This window comes from Schistocerca gregaria, chromosome 1 (assembly GCF_023897955.1).
Source record: "Schistocerca gregaria isolate iqSchGreg1 chromosome 1, iqSchGreg1.2, whole genome shotgun sequence".
Taxonomy (NCBI): Eukaryota; Metazoa; Arthropoda; class Insecta; order Orthoptera; family Acrididae; genus Schistocerca; species Schistocerca gregaria.
The window spans coordinates 1,105,005,269-1,105,027,381 of record NC_064920.1 but is presented as its reverse complement, the minus strand read 5'-3'; the positions used below and the strand labels follow the sequence as shown (position 1 = coordinate 1,105,027,381).

The 22,113-nt window shown below is 39.3% G+C and overlaps 1 protein-coding gene across 1 annotated transcript; it reads left to right on the top strand.

Annotated features, from left to right (window-relative positions):
• The first annotated feature begins 11,567 nt into the window (after window positions 1-11,567).
• LOC126282809 (phosphatidylinositol-glycan biosynthesis class X protein-like) lies at window positions 11,568-20,658 on the top strand. Its single transcript, XM_049982223.1, has 4 exons — window positions 11,568-11,826; window positions 13,680-13,818; window positions 14,518-14,850; window positions 20,199-20,658. Exons 1-4 carry the CDS (start codon window positions 11,705-11,707, stop codon window positions 20,349-20,351), a joined length of 747 nt encoding a protein of 248 aa, XP_049838180.1. The 5' UTR covers window positions 11,568-11,704; the 3' UTR covers window positions 20,352-20,658.
• Window positions 20,659-22,113: the final 1,455 nt, after the last annotated feature.

The following is a 22,113-nucleotide window of genomic DNA, read 5'->3' as shown; positions in this document are numbered from 1 at the left end:
TTCCACTGACATCCAGGAAAATAGGAAACAAACACACAAACTCATGGGTAACAAAAGGGATAAGGATTTCCAGCCAAGAAAAGCATGACTTAAAAAATCACATGAAACACCATGAAGTCGATGATTAGTTTAGGTCGTATTGTAAGACCTATTTTGCAATCTACAGAAAATTAATCCAACAAGCAAAAAAATTATACAATGATAAATTTATAAAAGAATCTAACAATAAAATGAAATGCTTGTGGACAGTTGTAAAAAATGAAACATACAGTAAGCAGCATGTTATAAACAAAATAATAACACTAAACCTAAATGATGAAGTCACATCAGATCCGCAAAAAATAGTAAATGGATTTAATGACTATTTTAACAAAATTGCAGAAAACCTGATAAAGAAAAACTGCTACAGACCAAATACTCAACTCCAAACACTAAAACGAAACCATACCAGTACAGGCATCAATGTTTCTTCACAAAGTCTCCAATACTGAAGTACTTACAGATATAAAAGGACTAAAGAATAAGTACTCCAGTGGCAGTGACAACATTCCTGATTTAATTGTAAAGAAATGTGGAGAATCCATTGTAGAACCCCTAACCCACATAATAAATGCATCCTTTACAAATGGAGTTTTTCCTGACCTACTTAAGACTTCTAAAATTGCAGATAATAAACAATTTTTTCAGCCTTCAGTTGCAAGGTAATTTTTACTCGTTTACCTAGGTTTCGATTCCAGTAATGGAATCTTCTTCAGAACCTATAAATTAATTTATAGGTTTAATTTACAGGTAAACAAGTAAAAATTACCTTGCAACAGAAGGTTGAAAAAATTGTTTATTTTCTGTACATTTCACGGTTGCTGTACGTGCTGCATTATGTTAAAGATTTGTAAACTTCTAAAATTACCCCACTTCACAAAAAGGGCCCTAAGAGTGATGCAGCCAATCACAGGCCCATAGCACAATTCAGCTCATTCTCAAAACTATTTGAAAAATAATTTAGAGCAGATTGGAAGACTTTACTAATAAACTATCCTTATTAACAAAACACCAGCATTTGTGAGTATCTCAACAAAAACTTTAAAGCACTGGATAATATGGAAATAACTACTGGTATATTTTTAGATTTATCCAAAGCCTTTGATGTAATTGACCATATCACACTCCTTAAGAAGTTAGCAGATAAAGGTATAAGAGGAATTGTAAACAAATGGTTAGAATCTTACCTGTCAAACAGATTTCAAAAAGTTGAAATTAATTTTGAAAAAAAGAATAGTACCACCCATCAATCTACTGTCCACTCCTCTGACACAATGTGTATTAGACATGGTGTGCCACAAGGCTCAATCCTGGGACTCATACTGTTCCTGCTATACATTGATGACATAAGCACAAAGCTTGCTACAGGACATACCACACTATTTGCCAATGACAAGAGCATACTAATAACAGGTACTGATTCAGAGGACCAGAACCAAAAAATTAAACTGCATATGTCGTCACTCAGCAAATGGTTCAAAGAGAACAAACTGATTATAAATATAGAGAAAACAATGTACATCAACTTCAGACTCTCATCCCAAAAACAAGAAATGCCCAATGTGATTCTAAATAACCAAGAGCTTATGTGTGTGGGCTCTGTCAAGTTTCTTGGCATATGGCTCGAAGAAAATCTTAAGTGGAAGACTCACACAAATTATATCTCAAAAAGGCTATCAACTGTGTGTTACATTTTAACGATTCTCAAAAAAATCTGTCACAAAATCTGTTGTCATACATATATATTATGCTTACTTCGACTATACATTACAGTATGGACTCATAACTTGGGGAACTGACCTGGAGGTAGATATATTTTCAAAATGCAAAAAAAGGCAAAATGCATAATATGTAACCTAAGACACAATGAATCCTGCAGACAACATTTCAAAACAAATGGCATTATGACTCTGCCCTCTGCTTACATTTATAATATCGTCTCATTTGTGAAGTCATACCTGTTAAACAATGACTGTACATTAAAATTCAATGGAGATATTCATAATTATGCAACAAGGCAGCAATCTGACCTACATATGATTGAGTTCAGAACAACCTGATACCAAAAAACTGTTTTAAATGTTGGGTATAATAATTTACCAAATGAAATCAAAGCAATAAAGAACCCAAGAGCCTTCACACATCAGTTTAGAAAAAATATATCTTGGACCATTGCTTTTATGCAGTTGATCACTTTTTGGAAGGGGTTAAAATTGTAAACAATTTTATGATGTTCAATTAGGTCTGAAAATTATATTCTGTGCATGTCTATGAAATATACTGGATTATTTTACTATTACATTTGTATTGGCTGTTTGTATTTTACTATACAACATTTCTATTTACTGTTTTCTTGAATATAGCTAACTTCCTCATTACAAAATAATGTAAAATCAATTTATTAAAAATTACTTGCAAAAATGTTCTCTTGACCTGTCCAATATCATATGTACAACCGTACAATTCTATGATTTGTATTAACTGTTTTGTTTAAGATAGATAATTTCCTTGCTACAAAATAATGTAAAAATCAATTTGTAAAAATGACTCGCAAATAGCTCTCTTGTCCTGTAGAATATCATATGTACAGCTGTACAATACTATGATTGCCTGGATCAATAAAAATACAATACAATACAAACGAAAAAGGAAAGAAAACAAGAAGCTGAGAAATATTCAGAATGTTACCATATGTACATGTAAATTTGCAATTTGAATGTAAAATTATATGTTCCACATCATTATGATCTATTGTGCAGAATGATCCATGGAACATGTAACAAACTAATTAACATTTTCTATAATAAGTAGGTCTTAACAAATGACATACTATAAATGTAAACACTAAGCAGTTTTGTAGTGCCAAGTCTCTTGAAATGTTATCTGCATGACTCGTTGTATTTCGAACTATATATTATTCATATTGCATTGGCTGGCATTTTGAAGATATCTCTAGTGCAGGATGTATTCCCCAAAATATGATTCCAAAATGTAATATGGACTCAAAGTACTTGTGTAAGAAGTAATTTGGTGACAGATTTGCTTAGTATCCTTGGAAAATAACACAGTTGGTAGCTTATTTAAGACATAATTGACATGAGTGATACATGTAAGATCTTCTTCAAGCCATATACCGAGAAACTCAGCAGAGCTCATACTGGATAGCATTTGGTTGTTTTGTATGCTGGGTGTTTCTCGCTTGTGGGATGAGAGGTTGAAACTAATGTGAATTGTTTTTTAAACATTTATAATGATATTGTTCTCACTGAACTATTCACTCAGTAATGGCATGAGTGTTTTAATCTTTTGGTTATGGCCAGCATTATCTGTACCTGTTACCGAAATACTTGTGCATTAGCAAATAATGTAGTATGCCCTTACACTCCCAAAGGTGTGCTCTTTTCACAGGATACGGAGGGGCGGCTGTGAGAGGGATCGCCACTGGCAGTGTACTTTTGTGTTCCTGGGAAGAGAGTCAGTTGGCACTCCATTTACTCTTTTGTGTTATAGATTTCTCTTTGTACTTTTGTCGTTTGACAGTTTTGGTAAGTTCATAAGTTGCATGTTGATAAAATTCATTGTAGCACCCAAAAGTGTCTTTTAGTTTGCTCACTAAGATGGTCAACATGTAGGATAGCTACAAATTATTACAAATACAAACAAAAATAAAACAATGAAATTCCAAGATTGCAATAAAGAAGTCGTGTCAGGAACTCACACAGAGTGGATATATCTCTTCTACAGGGACGCAGTCCGATAAAACCAACTTTTATGACTTGTCATGTCAGATGATTTTTAAGTTTTGACTTGTGCTAAGGCGCAATTAATTCTATTTGATAATGCTAGCTTGATCGAAATTGAAACATTGAGATTTACAAATGAATACCCTTACAGTCCAAACATTTTACATGACTGCGAGTCCCAGCTATGAGTAGTTAATCTTAGTTTTTGACTGAGATTTTTGGTTTATATTACTTCACAAAGTTTTCAGGCACATTACTAGGCTACAAGATCTACCGTAAAGTATAAATAAAATATTCTCATCCAAATAGCGTATTTCCAAATAGAAATACTGATTTTCGCGCCATTTTTCTCGTATTCAGTGTTCATTGGCAGGCTACTAGGAGCGCTGCAGTTGTTCTCTGTGTTTTGTGCTGGCCGGAGTGAGCGTGCAGTTCTAGGCGCTACAGTCTGGAGCCGAGCGACGGCTACAGTCGCAGGTTCGAATCCTGCCTCGGGCATGGATATGTGTGATCTCCTTGGATTGGTTAGGTTTAATTAGTTCTAAGTTCTAGGCGACTGATGACCTCAGAATTTAAGTTGCATAGTGCTCAGAGCCATTTCAACCATTTGTGTTTTGTAGCGCAGTTCTGGCGCTACTTAAGCTGGGTTCACACACACAACAAAAGTGACGCCACAGCTGGTGACATATTGTAGTTGCAATGTAGTTGTGTGTGCGAACTCCCGGTTTTTAGTGGCGCAACTGAAGAGATGCAACATTTGTCATGCCATAAAAAGTTAAACTTGGTTGTATTTTGTTGCACAACTTTCCTTCCACCACTGCTCCCTGGTGGTTTATTTCGAAACACGATTATTCCGTCACAGTTATTGTGGACTAATTGATGCTGTAATCCATTCAACTTTAGTGTGTTTCCATCTTATTACTGAAAAATTGAAAACAGTGGTCGGTAGGTACACTTTCTCAACTTCTGCAACTACAAGGACAGCAATCTACGTTCGATCTTCTGCAGCAGCTTGTCTGTCTGTCTGTCTGTCTCTCTCTCTCTCTCTCTCTCTCTCTCTCTCTCTCTCTGTGCGTGTGTGTGTGTGTGTGTGTGTGTGTGTGTGTGTGTGTGTGTGTGTGAGAGAGAGAGAGAGAGAGAGAGAGAGAGAGAGAGAGAGAGAGAGAGAGATGAGAGAGATGAGAGAGAGAGAGCGCAACGTCGCAAATCAGTGAGATATCCCACAATCTCAGAAGATTTATGAATAAATAAATTAATAAAGTTAATATACCTAACCAAAAAAGTGAGTCATTTTGCGAGACCAAGCATTGTATAAATTGTGGACTGTGTGCTCCCTAGTGTGATGTGGCAGCTGTTAGACTAAAAGTTAGGTATCGAAATGCCCACATCAATGAATACAATAACATTCAAAAATTTTGGAAGAGTGACATGTCTGCAGACGATATCGACATGGTAGTCATTGGTTATTGCCACTGCACAGAACATTCACATCTCTGAGTGTTATTTCTTTTCTAAACATGTTTGTGTCCTCTGATTTATCCCTGTGCAAAATCTCCAGATCCAACATTTGGGTTTTGGGTTCCTTGGATTTAACTCGCGAACAGCTCTAATGACATAATCTGCACTCATACTCGCCCATGTGATATTTCAGTTGACACCAAATTGAAAGCTGTGCAACTACTGTTTGTCCACGACAAGTTGACGATTGTCGAGGTGGCTGTAGGGAACGACCATGTCCACGCATTATGGCTGCCGTGGGGAGAGGAGTGGTGGTGGTTTGGGGGGGGGGGGGAGGCAGCATCGGCTGCTTGCTGCAGTACTGGCACCACTACTTATGTTCTGTGCTTAACACAAAATCGGAGGCGGCACTCGCGGAAACTTTGCCTGCTAAAGTGGCAAATCTGTCGGATCGTAAATCACCTAATTTGCTTGACATATTCATGCTCAACGGTTTGCTCATTCATCGAAAAACATGAAGAATGAAAGTACATAAATGTACAACTCCCGAAAGCCAAAAACTGATCTTTGGAATCTGTTTGAGTATTACATTTATTAGACACATAACAGCAGTAATGTTGTGTAATTAATTGTGCCTGGAAGAACTGTCAAAATGATGTTCATTAAAGATCGCTGTCATTTGTGTCTGATTCGACATCATCGTTATCACCGCTTGAGAGTGTGATAATGATGAGAACTTCACCAATGGAAATTTCTCGTGTCCAATATTATTGCTCCAGCTGCTGCACATTCTTGAAGTATGGTCCGGTGACATAACTGAAAGGAAAGCAATATTAAGAAAATTCTGCAATTTTTCCTTTCACATGTTACCAGTAACACCGGTCTCCCTGACATTGTGTTTTCTTTTGGGCTTTGCCAATTCCATAGGATTTAGATCGCAGTTGTACTACTTTGTGGCCTGTGCTGTCAACCATTTTATCCACCACACACACTTCTACGGTTGGTTTGTTTTCCTATATTATAGTTACAGTTCAGCCTTCCTCGATTGGCTCACAGTCTTGTCAGGAAATTTGCAATCAGAGCACACTCCGGTAAAGAGTGAAAATTGGTTCTAGTTTCTTGCATCTTGGCGACTTTGTCTTTTCGTGGAAGTTCTTCTCAATTTACAGAAGTTGTGTGCTCAGTATTGCTATGAAATATCATTGTCAGAAAGGAGAATGGCACAAAGACAGATGGACCGAAAAAAATGTACCGTTGGAACCCCTAAACACACACATAATTGCTACCACCAATCAAGAAACTACGAAATGAGTTAACCAACGAAATAAGTTTCACCTAAAGGGGAAGCAGAATGGCGGTATAGACATCTTTAAACTGTAGCTGATTTTTTAACGTTACTGTAAACATAAATGCATTACATTTGTGATAAAAGTAGTAAATACTGCTTGCAAAAATCGAATAGTACTTAAAAGGCAGTCTCTTGGTGAGAATGTTTCCTGTTATCGAATGCTTGATTATGCAATAGACAAGAGATGTTCGGAATTTGCATACAACATCCTCAAAGTTTTTAATCTAAGTGAAAGGCTTTAATTTTAGTTAACCGAGTAGTGTTTCTTGGTAACATCAATATGTACCCTCTAACTTTTTTGCGTTTCATGAGGATTTATATTCATTAACAATAATGCAACAACAGTGGCGACTGCTTTTTTTAACTTTACTGAGTTTCGATTCCCCCCAAAGAGGATGGGCAGGCAGCAGCTTAGTATGCCACTCTTCAGCCTAAAGGATTTGTTTTAAACAGATGAAGATAATAAATAATAAAATCAGGCGATAAAATCGGTGACTTAAATGGTAAAATGGCGGAAAATGGTGGAACTTAAAACATAAAACAAAGTGTTGATGATGCTAACAAAATACACAGGAAGCAGAAAGGTAAACTAATAGACAGACAATTAAAAAACACAGCGACAGTCTGGTGTCTGTTCGCTAGAGATATAAAATTTACACCCAGCGACAGCATGATTTCTGTTCGAAACACTTTGGAAAGATGCACAACACTGAACATTCACTTGAACACTGCACTAAAGAGTTGGCACAAATATGACATACCACAGCCGAGGGCAGACAGGGGGAACCTGGACAGATGATGGGAAAGAAAAGGGGGAAGGAGAGGAAAAACAAAGTGGGGGAGGGGGAAGGAGCCAATGGAGGACAAGGACCCATAAGAGGGGGAGCTGGGCAGACGTGACAGGGAATGGGGAATGGCAAAGGAGGGTACTGCAAAAGAACTCGGGGGTGGGGGGGGGGGGAGAAGAGAGAGGTTAGGCAAGGAAAAACAGGATGGAATGGGGGAAGAGGGAGCCTGGAGAAAGGACAGAGGAAAAGAGGGGGAGATGAGTATCAGAGTTGATAGGAGGGATAAATGGCGGGAAAGAGGGCATCATACAGGAGGGGGAGTTGACAAAAGCCACCTTGGGAAAGGAGATGAAGGGTGAAGAGATGGAGGGTAGGGGGAACACAACAATGAAGGTGCGGCAGAGGATGGGGGTTGGGGAGGACAGGAGAAACCAGGGAATGAGGGGGATGAAGGTAGCAGGAGGTGTAGAGTATGCAGATATGTTTGAGGAATAGGAGCACATGGGGGAAAGGAATCTAGTCGTAGAGGATCCGTGTGGGCCACGGGAGGTATATACGGAAGTCATGGCGGAGTGCATGGCGGTCAAGGATCTGTAGGGACTTATAAAATTTGGGTGGGGGGAGGCAGATATCCAGGTGGGACTAGCATAACAGAGGATGGAATGGATTAAGGATTTGTAGGTGTGGAGGATGGTAGAAAGGTTCAACCCCCATGTCCAGCCAGAGAGGAGTCGGAGGCGGTTGTGGGCTTTGGATTGGATGGAGCGGAGATGAGGGATCCAGGTGAGGTGACAGTCAATGGTGAGGCCAAGGTAAGTGAGAATGGGGGAGAGGTGGACAGGACGGGCGCAGATGGTAAGGGGGACCAAGTGGTATGACCTGTGATGAGTGCCTGGGTCTTGGAAGGATTGATTTTCAGGAGCCACTGGTTACACCATGAAGCAAAAAGCTCAATGTGATTCTGGAGAAGACGTTGGCACCGTTGGAGGTTATGAGCGAGGGCAAGGAATTCGGTGTCATCGGCATACTGCAGGAGGTGTACTGGAGGGAGGGTTGGAACATATCTCCCATGTACAAGAGGTAGAGGAGAGGGGAGAGGTCAGAGCCCTGGGGCACACCTGCAGATGGGTAGAAGGTGTGGGAATCGGCGTTATGGATGGTAACATAGAAGGGGCAGTGGGAGAGGAAGGAGACAATCAGATGGATGTAATTGACAGGAAGGGCACAGGTTTGGAGTTCAAACAGGAGACCGGGATTCCAGACATGGTCATAGGGCTTTTCGAGGTCGAGGGAGACAAAAATGGCGGAGTGACGAGAGTTGAGCTGGAGGGAGAGGAGATGAGTGAGGCATAGGAGTGGGTCATCCACAGAGAAGGAAGGTCGAAAGCCACATTGGGTGTTGGGGAGGAGGTGGTTTCGGGGGAGTTGGTGATGGATGCACTGGGTAAGGATGGATTCCAAGAGCTTGCTGAACACTGAGGTGAGACGTATAGGATGATAGGAAGAGGCATCAGATGCAGGCTTGTTGGATTTGAACATCAGAATACGGGAGGTTTTCCACAGGTCGGTGTAGAAGCCCGTGGCAAGGATGATGTAGAGTGTGGCAAAGACTGGGAGCAAGGAGGGAGGGCAGTGTTTGAGGTGCGGCAGGTAATCCAGTCATGGCCGGGAGCAGTGTTGCGTTTAGTGCAGAGTGTGAGGCTGATGTCCTGTGTGGTGATGGGAGTGTCAAGTGTGGTGGTGTGTGGCCCAAGTGCTGGAAGCTAGGAACAAGGGGAGGAGCATACAGTTGATGACGTCAGGGCAGTGGGAGTAATCAAATTAGGGATCGTCTGAGATGGAAAAAACATCGGATAGGTAAGAGGCAAAGTGGTTGGTGTTACTGAGATTGTCAGGAAAGGGATGGTCATCAAGGTGGAGGGGGGTACTAGGGAGTGGGGCGGTTTCCAGTAAGGCGGTGGAAATCAGACCAATACTTGGAAGAGTTTATTGAGAGCGTGGAGTTGAGTTGTGTACATGTCTGGTGCCATGTACGGTGTTTCTTTTTCAGTAAGCAGGATGCAGATGTGTCGTTGTAATTGCTGGTGGCAGGTAAGTGTGTCCCGGTCACGAGTGCAGAGAAAAGAGCAGTAGAGGTGGTGGGATTCTCGAAGGAGAAGGACGGCCTGTGGGGGCAGGGCTGAGTGGTAAGGGTGGATGGTTTTGGTGGGGATATGGGTGGCGACGGCGTCAGACAAGGTCTGGTGCAGGAAGGCGGCAGTGTGGAAGATGTCATCAGGAGATTGGAGGTGAAGATCGTGGCCTTCGACTTGGGTGTGAATGGAGTCCCGGTAGGCACCCAGTTGGAACGGGAGTAATCATAGACAAGTTTAGAAGGGATGTCAGGGCGAGGAGCGGGGCGGGGATGGCGACCATTAGAGATAGTGAGGAGTACGGGAGCATGGTCGCTGCCAATAGATTAGATTAGATTAGATTAGATTAGATTAGATTAGATTAATACTTGTTCCATAGATCATGAATATGACACTTTGTAATGATGTGGAACGTGTCAGGTTAATGAAAGATGTCCGTACGAGATGTTACATTACACAAAATATTGCATGACACTAATGCTTAAGTTAGTTTTTTTCCCTCCCTTAATTTATATCTAAAAATTCAGCCAATGAGTAGAAGGAGTTGTCATCTAGAAATTCTCAAGGACATCTGCAGTGATGCGCTCAAGAAGGTTGGGAGAGGCAAGGATCAGCAGCGAGCAGCGGATGGTAGCTCTGGCGGACAGGCAGATGGACAGACAGGCAGACACACTGAAAGACAGACAGCAACAGCAACAGCAACAATCTTCGAAGACTGAGATTCCACCCTGAGGGTAGCCCAGGCTCTGCAATCTGTCGTTTTCGGAGGAGGAGATCTGGTTTGTAAGGAAAAGTATACTTCTGTAACAAGTACTTGCAGCGAGTTCCTGGAAAAACGTTGCTCCAGTAACTCTAAGAAGTAAACACGAGTAAGTTTTTGTTCTGTTGTAAACATATCACCAAGTTCTACAGAAGATACTTGGTAGTGGACGCAAGCATTTTGTAGTACTTAGCCTCCAGCGGTAGCTTGACGTTGGCAGCGCTCGGATACAAATGAATATCCTTCAAGCAGTGCCGATTTCCTCCACTTCCGGCAGCACTAGCGAAATCGTAGCCAAATAGTCCAAATAATTTGTGGCGTCCTGTGTGAACGGTGCCACCACAGAAAGCTACGAGCTGTGGCGCCAAATTAGTTGCGTGTGTGAACCCCATCAAAGTGTTTGACTCATTTTGCTGTCGGCAGAGGCTTGTACTAGGCAGGACAGGTACTAGAACTGTTGGTATTTTTAAAAATATCGGAATCCGATATATCAATATTTTTAAAAAATATCATTATCGGCCATCGATATATCGAAAAAATTATCGAAATGTCGGCTGCAGATTGCAAATATCCTGCCAGTTATAGAGCTGTATATTTAAGTATTGATTTATTATTAGATATTCTATACATCAACAAGCTGACAGTCTACTCATCCCCCTTAGAGTAAGAACCTGCTGTGGTAACTGCATGTAAGTGCCTCACTAAAAAGTGTCCGGTGAGTCCGTCATTCTGCTTCGTCACATATCAGATTTGACCAGAACACTTCATGTCAGCTTCCCTGTTTTTTCATTTCAGCAAACGCTAGCGACCTATCAGTTGTAGTGGCGAAATTGCATGGTAAAGTAAAAGGTTACAGTTTCTGTTTGTAGCGCCGACTACGTCAGCATTTCCTCTCACGTGTCTCCATCCGATGTTAAGACCAGTCTTGTCATTTAAATTTTTGTTCATCATTTTCAGCAAAAATGCAACTGGTACGCAATTTCTTCACATCGTTAATCTTCTTATTCCATTCACGTCCAGGTGCAACTGGACTTCTATTTGTGCCACCTACACTTGTTTCACGGTGTCAAAAAGAAACACTGGACGTGATAGAAGCTCCAAAAGTAGAATTACTCTTTCACACAGTGAAAATAAAATTATGTTCTATTACTACACAAAAGAACAGTTTCAAATATTTACTGAAAATTGTGATAACAATATAACATAAAATAAAGATATCGGGACTCGATTTTGTCTTTTCGATATCGATATATCGGGGTGTACCCGTAGCCTATATATATCGATATTTCCGGCGAAAACATCGATATTTTATCAACAGCCCTAGCTTACTTATATTTTGGTATTGTATTGTTGACCACACTGATTGTTGTCAAAAGCAAGATTGTAAACAGTGTAATCAAGCGCGATGTGATATAATTCAAAAGTTGAGTGAACAAATGGAAAGTTTCCGATTCGTTGCAGTCATTTTGTTGTTGCAGTTTAAATGCTTATACTGCGTAGAGGACTGTGACGTACATGCGACCATCACAAGACGAATTGAAAACGACGGCTTTCATCGGTTGGTGGAATAATGATTTCCACTAATATATGATTGACAGTTGTATGCATAAGCATCATGTGTCGTATTCTCATGTTCCTAAAGTAAAAAATTGTGTGTATTATGATTGATATTATTTCTAATAGTAGTGTTCGTATTATTCGTAATTAGCGGTAAACGAGTGTGCGCTTTACGGGACGTTTTTGAATAGTTGTCAGGTAGGAAGCCAATGAATCTGTTTTTTCTTCCGTCGAGGGTTACGAAACAGAACCATGACGGTCTTGCAAACGTTTCGGTTGTGCATCCATAAACGAAAGTGTAGTGTAGTCACCTGACTGGATATTTGGCATATCATAGAGTATGAAAATTTATTATTATTATCATCATCTTTAATCCATCTAACGAACACCATTCAGTGGTATAGGAATTGCCAAGTTACTACCATACCAATTAATACCTCAAAATAACTTCTCACATGATATGTGAAGTGATACATGACTAAAGGACAAGTGGTCAGCCATGGCCTTGTTGGAGGAACCAGCTTGGCATTGGCCTTATTGGTTTAGGAAAACCCAAATCAGGATGGCTGGACAGAGCAACTCCACCCTCCCAAATATTCAGCCAGTGTCTTAACAGCAGCAGTACCTCATTCATTTTGGACCATATTGTACCATGTTCCTCGATTTAAACACAATTTATTTCAGATAACTGGTAATATAAAATACTGTTCTGTTCTTTATCGCCAAACACCCTACAGATACCCATTGTAAACTAATGGACCTGACTCCTACTGTATAAAAATATGGCACCTTAAAAAATGTCTATTAGGTGTTATACCAAACAATTTTAGAAAAAATTAACATTTGCAGAAGCACAAAAATCATTGAGGCTGAAACCCTCGCTCTCTTATGCTTTTTATATCTTTGTTTTAATTTTTATAGAGAAGGGGAGTCCTTACTGATAAAAGAAAATAATTGGAAAGTTAGTGTTAGAGATATGTGTGCGCATGTCTTCCAAATTTAACAACCTTTAAAACCATGTGGAAACTTCACTTTTTATTTTCTATAATTATTGTGATCAAGCTGCATTTTGATCTATCATAAAGTTATGACCAACCATAAATGTTTTCATTTCTCAACTTTGTAACCTGGTAGGGATTATTTTAGTAGTGGTATTTGAACTTCTTTTGTTTTTACAAGAAAGAATAACTGAGCATGAAGTATTTTTTAGTTGTTCTCAGTACTGAGTTAGAAGGACAGAGTGGAATTGGGTAACTTTTGCAACCCCAGGAACGTAATAATGATATAAACTATTTTAATGTTGGAAAGTACTGCTTTGCACATTGCTCTTGTTAGAGAAGTAGATCAGAGGGATAAACCTGTGCTTTCTTTATGCACTGCAGCTGCAATACATACTTTGTGATTTGTATTGAATGGCTATGAGGTAAAATTGATACATGGAGGAAACAGCCTTGTTGGGTTAGGAACTGCTGTATCACTCATCCTAGTGCAAACTTGCTGGTCACAGCAGTGTTATATGAAATACAAGTCATCAGTACGTATTGCAGTTGTAATGCTATGCAGTGTGGTTTGGTCACTGAAGTTGGCAGTGATTGGAGAAGAAACACTAGGGACACTTAACCTCCTAACTTTTGATTTCTGAGCTAAGGAGAAGATATATCAAGAAAAACTGTCGCTATATTTGTCAGTAAATGAAGTACAGTAATCTAACCAAAAGTATCAGGTTGTCAAAATAGGAGGTAGTACTGGTAATGACGGGTAAAAGTATTTTATTATGTATTATAAAATGTTGCCTTATTTTCCGGTACCATGAATTACAAATGTGTATTCGTTGTCTTGTTTTTGTTACGTTAGAGACTTGCATTCACTTGTGGAGATAGTTGTGGATCACGCCGACATTTGGATCAATTGCTCAGTGATACTGGAGGAGAAGATCCCACCAGCATTGTATGTGAATCCAGACCAACTACAGGAATTACAGCGGTTCAGACAGGTATGTTATACACTCTGCAGTTACCTACAAAAGTTGCTGTGCGATACTGCTAGCACTTGTCTGATGGGAATGCATCTTCAGCTGGTTCCAAATACGTCACCCCCTCCCCATAATTCCGAACATGTAACAGTTTGTAGAAGATAGAAAGAAAAAGAAATAAAAGTCATAGTATCATTGCTTCACAGTATAATCTTCATGAAAACAAAAATAATTTTGTTAACAATTCATACTAGTGTGTGGGCCATGCATAGTCTCTGATCATAGGCTGTTTTTTAATTACTACTTGAACTAGTCAGTAACAGTGGCATCCCCTCATGATATTAAATTTGCTGGCTTCATCAAGTCACAACCTAACCAAACCTCAACTAATATGCCAATCAATCTCTTATGATAACCTTCATTCCTTGGACTAGTTTTTTTATTATGTTGCCATATTCACTGACTTCTGCAGTTAAAACCAAGTAGCACCTTCCAGTTTAACTCAGACCTGAGGCTACACTACAGATCAGTCAATAAACAGAAGCTTCATATCCAAAAAATAGTAAATAAATATGAAAGCTGGTGTGGTGGCAATTTAAGGCAACCTTTCTTGACTTAATGTATTAACGAGTAATATCTGATGTTTTAGTTTTGGCTCTCAAAATGTTAAAAAATAGAGAAGAGACATTTGGCTTATATTGTCATTTTTTGTGTGTGCAGTTGTCATCTTGTGCAGCAGTAATGGGAGCGGTGAACATCGAGTTGCCAGAAGCCATAGCAACAGAACACACCGTCATTGCTTATAGTCCATTGCAATGTACTCAGAACCTCCTTTCAGCAAAGCTTTCATTACCTGTGCATGCACGGTACCGAGCACCAATTCCAGGTGGTGGCCATGTTGAGGGACACTTGAATTCTCCACGCCTGTTTCTCCACTGCTTAGAGGATACCTGCCTAAGAGCAAATGCGCAGGAAACTGCCAACTTCTCTTGTCAACCTTGTGTGGAGTTTACTGGCAAAAACTGTTCATGGTTTTCTCTACCTTACGAGACAGTAAGTATATAGACATGTGATTTTATTTTAGTACAAGCTCATTAACCATCTTGTTTGTCAAAGCTATAAGATGTGAAAGAAGGTGATGTGGGAAGTTTCTTATTTATGCTTTTTTTTTTTTTTTTGATCGAAGGACAAAACACAGTTTTCTAGCTGTAGAACAGGGCCATAAGAATAATAATTAGAAATAGTAGTTAGGCTCATTGTACAGGACTGTTTAAGAAAGCGGGTATCCTTACTGAACCAAGTGAGAACATCTGTCGATTGGTGTACACATCAGCTAAAACCTAAATGAGTACTTAACTAATACTTCTATCCAGAATCGTGGAACACAAGTCAATTAGCAAGAGAACAAGTAAAAAGTTCAAAACTATATTTTCTATAAGAGATTAAAATTGTGTAATTGTCCAAGGAAGTGAAAAAGTTTAATATTGGGTTGGTGCACAAGTTCATAGCATTTTTACGTATATTTAATAAACCAAACAGATACACATAACAGAGACTTAAGCCATCAGTAATATATTTCCTTTCCTATTTGCAACAGTCTGCCAATGTTGGGATAACTTTTTGACTCCACAAGTGTAGAATCCTGAAAGGAAGTTCCTTGAGGATCATTTGGTAGAGAGCAGAAAAGATGAAAATCCGAAGGTGCAAGATCAAGTGAATAGGGTGAGTGTGGAATGACTTTTCAGCTATCTCCTGGAAGTTTTTTGTCAGCCTGGCAGAATGCAGGTGGGCATTATTGTAGAGTGGCACCACTTCATGCAGTCTTCCTGGTTATTGTTTTTGTATGTGTCTGCAAGATGTCTCAGTTGTTGACAATAAATGTCAGCAGTGATGATTACACGTTGGGGAAGCAATTTGTAGTACACCAGACCATCAATGTTCCACCAGGCACATAACAAACATTCCTTAATTTAACTTATATTAGCATAAAGAAAATTTTTTGTCACCAGCAGTGATATAGGATAGGAATGGTCAGTGTTGTTCAGTGGGCCAGTTGATGATGAGCAAGCAGGGGTGCACATATGGTCACTTGCTGATTTTTGTGGTATTGGCTTAGAGCTTGTGGTATGCATAGACCTGATTTTTGAACCTTCCACATTGCGTGCAAATGTCACACGATGGAATGATCACAGTTCATCACATTTGCCCCTGACGTGGATCATTGCAGATTAATGCGTTAAACAATTTACATCAAACTCCAAAGGTCATCCCAAACATGAGAAGTCGCTAATGTCAAAACAATCATCCTTAAAATAAGAAAACCATTTTCTTTCATGCACTGTCCAATGGTATTATCCCCATACGAGGCTCAAAAGTTTCTGGATGCCTTCACTGCTGTCACACCTCTACTGAACACAAAGAGAAGAATATGTTGGAAATGTTCCTATTTCTCCACTTTGTATTCCATTTTCTAGCATCCACAGCTCCACGTACTATCTCCACATGATAGAATGACAGTATGTAAACCCATATAGCAGCAGTGAACTACATAAAATATAATTGATAAATAAACCCATAGCAACCGGAATACCAACATGTGAAACAAGAACACTACAAATTTATTCACCAACCTCATAAAATATACTTGTTTAAAAAGGCAGATAAAACATTCTTCATTAGTAATGCAAGCAACACAATGAAAGGTTGCTTAGAGGACTCAGCTTACTGGTTCATAAGGACAGGGTTAACTGCAGTATCCTGTCTCATTATAATGCGAAATCTTGAAGATGTGCCTGGGGCATAGTCGATTGTTTTTGGGAATGGAGATAGTGTTCTGAACAGAATGGAGAAAGTGTAAGGCAATAGCAGCATGTTCATGGTCCAAGAGTCACCTGCAGGCATTCTTAGCGTGTGTGGCAATGAAAAGTATTTATTATTATTATTACAAGTTGTCTGGAGCATTTGTGTGTAAATCAAAGAACATTGTGCAATAGGGAGTAACCGAATAAGGTAGTGCAGTTGTTGGGACACTGACTTCATGTTCGGGAGGACCAAGTTTGCTCTGTCTGGCCATGCTGATGTAGATTTTGCATGGTTTTTGTAAATTATTTCAGGCAAATTGGTTCTTTTATCAAGACCACAGTCAACCACATGCCCTATCTTCATAAAATCATGTTATATATTTTGTGTCTTTGTATATTTTGAGCTTTTTATTTTCATTGTATTACCATGACAAATCCTGTATCATTGTGAAATGATCTGTGGATGAATAAACAAAATAGAAGTGTACAGTTGTACCACTAATGCCCACGAAGTTAATACTGTGTAATACCTCTTTTGTTTGCCACGTGTAATGAGTGCAAGGCCGATGTAATAGAATGTCAAAGAGTGGGTTCTTGCCTTTTCAGGTACACATTCTAAAGGAAGTGGCTGATTTGGTTTGTGTAGGCCTATACTATATACAGTGATACAGTTTATATCGCAGTGGTAAAATTTTTACAGCAAAATATCAATGCGTATTCTTGTCAACCATTCCTGAAAGATGATGTGAAACCTGGAACATTTGCATATCAAGACAACACTGAACACTCTTGCCCTTGGAGCTGCCTCATTACAGTTTTGAGATACACCAGCAGTTGACCATGGAGGGCCACGGATAGTTTGTTTGATCAGATGTGTTTGTTGGTATGCGAAAGACAACCCGAGTCTTACTCATTTTTTACTACAGGAAATCGTGCACAAAGGGTTATGTTTCAGTGCTGATGTAAGTAGGCCTATGTGCAAAGGATAGTTGCTACCCACCATATAGTGGAGATTCTGAGTCAGAGATAGGCACAACTAAAAGACTGTCACAAAATGAGTTTTCGGCCACAAGACCTTTGTCAAAAATAGACAAAACACACACACAGACACACACACACACACACACACACACACACACACACACACACACACACACACACACACACACACAAAATTGCAGTCTCTGGCGCTGAAGCCAGACTACGAGCAGCAGCACATGATGGAGCAGTAAAATGTTGCTAGAGAGTGTGTGCAAGAAAGAGGTGGAGAGAGGGTAGGGCAGCTAGGTGCAGTCGGGAAGTAAGATTGGGCGTGGGAGAAGGGGGGGAGGGGGGGTAGTGGAAAAGGAGAGAATTGAAAAGACTGGGTGCATTGGTGGGAAAGAGGGCTGTGTAGTGCTGGAATGTGAACAGGGAAGGGGCTAGGACAGCGACATTGCGGGGAAAGTATGCACCTGCACATTTCATAAAAGCTGGTGTTGGGTGGAAGGATCCATATGGCACAGGCTGTGAAGCAGTCATTGAAATGAAGAACATCATTTTTGGTGGCTGTTTAGCAACAAGGCAGTCCAGTTGTATCTTGGCCACAGTTTTTCAGTGTCTATTCATGTGGACAGACAGCTTTTTGGTTGTCATGTCCACGTAGAATGCAGCACAGTGGTTGCAGCTGAGCTTGCAGGTCACTGGTGTCACAGGTAGCTCTGCCTTTGACCAAAGTTTTCTTTAGAGTCCCCTATACAGAAAGACACATGGAACTTATTAATGAACCCGTTATGATGGTCTGTGAATCGTTTTTAATTTTGCTCTTACGTATACCTACTGATTTGATTCCAACCAGACTGTGAACTACTGTTGCTCTTGTGCCACTATTTATTCCTGAGTTCAATTCCCAGTGCCCACTATGCCCATGTTCAGAGCCCACTTTAGTATTCTGTGAAATGCACATTCTCTTAGGCTTTCCCTGCTATGGTGGATGTGATGCTGAGCAAGCTCTTACTCAACTGTACATCAAACCCCAAGCCTTGTTTAAAATGAATCTTTTGCCTTTGTTTAGTAGGTTTTCTGATGTTTTTATTGCAATATGCTCTATAAATATGCTATCATGGAAACTTGGTAATTTTACTGCAATAATGGTCTCATCGTATTTCATTTCATGATTATATTTTGATGCAGTAATTGGCAACAGATGATTTGCTTGGTTGCTTTAGTCACGTGTATTGCTGACTTGCTGACCTACCTCACATTTCTCTGCTGTTCTGATTTTGTGTGTGTGTGTGTGTGTGTGTGTGTGTGTGTGTGTGTGTGTGTGTGTGTGTGTGTGTGTCGGTCTCATGAAAGGAGGGGGGAAATTAAGTAGCTTCAGTAAAGGACATTCCGTCGTGTTAATGTGTCTGCTGCCTACTCAACATCTCATGTATACAGGGAGTGGTTACCTTTACCCCTGTTTGGAAGGCAATGGTTCAGTTTTGAAATGATGAATATGAATAATAAATCTTGCTAATATAGCCTAAGTCTACACTAGGGTAGAAGATGATAGCATTAATGTTTCTGTCTATTTGACCCAGAAAATGGCTTTTTTTTCCTCTGAAAATAAAATTTGCCTGCTCTTAGGGCTACTGTTTTGAGATACCTGTAATATTAGAAAACAAGTAGAAAATAATCTTATTATTGCATCATTGGCTACTCAAAACCAGCTGCTATTTCACCATCTTAATTTCTGTGATCTTCAGCAGTGGACAATACCAACAAACACATTGAGCACTGTATCTTTGAACAACTTCTTGTTATATTGTACCAGAGATTTTACTCTGCTCCAGTGATCTTGCCATCATTAGGACATTAAGTTATAATCCTCCTTTGTTCCACAAAACATTCAAAATATTTGGTAGCATCACTGACTTGTGACCACACAACATCTGCCCATAATTCATACATTGGCTAGAGTGAAGTCCAAGGTATGCATGCCATCTCCACAATGTTTTTTTATTTTATTTATTTATTTATTTTTGGGTTTGCTCAACAGGATTAAGGCCAATGACTTAAGTAGCAAATAACTCATTTACATCCATACTGTGCAAAACATTGTGAAGCGCATGGCAGAGGATACTTGTAATTGTACCATGAGTTAGGGTTTCTTCTAATTTCATTCATGTATGGAGCATAGGAAGAATGACAACTTAATTGACTTTTGTAAACAGTAATCAGTCTAATTTGTTTACGTAGTCCCTATACTGCGAGATTCCTCACTTAATACGTGTTCTTGAAACTTTGTGAAGTAAGCTTTCACAGAGTATTGGCTTCTGTCATCAAGCATCTGCCAGTTCAGCATTTCTGAGAACTGTCCCGGAGTCAAGCAAACCTATCATCATTCGTGTAGCCCTTCTTTGCAAATGTTCACAACCCCTTTTTATTAAAAGTTTAGGATGTTAATGTTTTGGGACACCAACGCTTAGTAAGTATCATACAATGTATATGACAGTGTGTTACATGTTATATATGATAGTTAAATTACCATACCGTACTTTCCAAATAACTTTCCATATGTTCTTCATTCTTGGCTAAGCAAAACATAGTCTCATTTTTATTTATTTTTTGTTACAGAATTCAGTAACAATGAATATACGCGTACCAGTTGGAAACTCTGATCTGCGAGCCATTGTGGTAATTGTTACGTTAACTGTTACTTGGACAGCCACTGCGTATGTCCTGTCAACGATCTTCCTCAAGCACAGGAAAGGAAAAAGCATTTCATAGGTAAAAGCATGTGAGCTCATCTTTAAAATGTGGCATCTAGAGTACCACTGAATTTGTTGGATATTAAAAGACAGGCTTTAAGAACTGTGTGATTTAACTATTGTATACATTCCCAATTGCATTTTATGATTAAATAGAAGTGTTTGAAAATTTGAATTAATGAAAGTGTGAGTGTGAGCAAGTGTTCATGAGACAGGCAAGCCAAACTTGCTAGAACATTTGGAATGTCTTGTATTTAACCAAAGAATGATTGTAAACTATTTATACATAAATAGGAAAAATAGACAAAACTGTTTTTGTTGTAAAATTCAGTTTAATCCTGTTTCCTAGTCCTTCATCATTTTCCCAGGGTATTCGGTGCAACAAGCATTCTTATGAAACATTTCTTATCATCTCTGCATGGCCGAAGTTTTATTTAAATTTAATGAGATTGTATCAGGTATTGTAATGTAGATTTGTAAAACAAATAGATACTGTTTGTAATGCTGAATTGGTCTTCTGGTGCCATAAAATGGAAGATACTCGTGTGATTCAGACTGAAGCCGACTTTTGAGAAGACCTCGATTCAAATAGTGAATATAGAGTAGACTGCTGTCAGCCAGCAGTCACAGGAGTAGTCAACAAATGATGAACTATAACCACAACTAAACATGATTGAATCTGAAAATTATTGCTGTGAGCTTCAGTGACCTTACTGCAGAAGAGGCCAAAAGCACTGGAGTTCATTGGTTTTCCTCTTGACGTATAAACACCAAGTAAAGCTGTGCACAGGACTTTTGTTCAGAGGAGTCGGATTCTAGCTCTTGTGCACATCCTCTTGGATGCCAGGCATGTACTAGTAAGAACATACGTGAAAGTTTCCATACACAATTCTAATAAAAGCTAATAGTGTTAATGTATTTTTTGTTATCTTCCGTCAGGTGAATAACATGTATAAGTTGTGCCCATGCATTATCTTGTATTCCGCAAATAAGTGCAGATTGAACTGGTGTTACAAAGATGACAGACTCACAGCTATAGGAAGCTGGGGTTCATGTATCCAGAAAATGGGAGAGTGCAAAGTATTAACAGAAGTAAGACTTTTATGTTGATTACACAGGAAAATCACCTGGAACCAGGGTTAAGAAAAATCTGCGGGATGGAGCAGTATAAAATTGAGATTGTCTTCCTTGATTTGTTTTGTTTGATTCTGAACACTTCTTTTCTTTGCCAACCACATAACAAAAGCTACAACAATACAGCATAGTTGCACGAGAGCAAATCATCATCTTCAGTGAACTTGCAATTCTCTTTACCCAGTATTAAACAATGAGAGCATTGCTCTGTATTTTGTTTACATAGGGCCGTGGATGGTTTTCTGTCCCTTCGGAAGTCCTGTTTTATTTCATTCATCTTGCCTGCAAATATCATCAAGGAGAAAAACATTCAGGGAGATGAAACAGTTAACATATGCACTAATTAAGGGGAAGTAGGTGTTACCAGTTAAATCTTTCCTCTGTCTTAGTAACAGACTATCACAAGGGGCTAAAAAGAATTGTCTTATTTCATCATTTTCAATACTATTTTTCACAGTTCTATGACATTTTTGCCAGTTTCATTGTTATTTTCTAACACCATTTGTTTGATTTAGTCTTTATGCTTGTCTTATTTCATTACTTTTTTGGTGTTACATCCAGTAGTTCTCCTTTCTTATTATGATTTGATATAAATCTACAACTGTAACCTGTGAACCACTGTGAAGTATGTGGCAGAGTGTGCATCC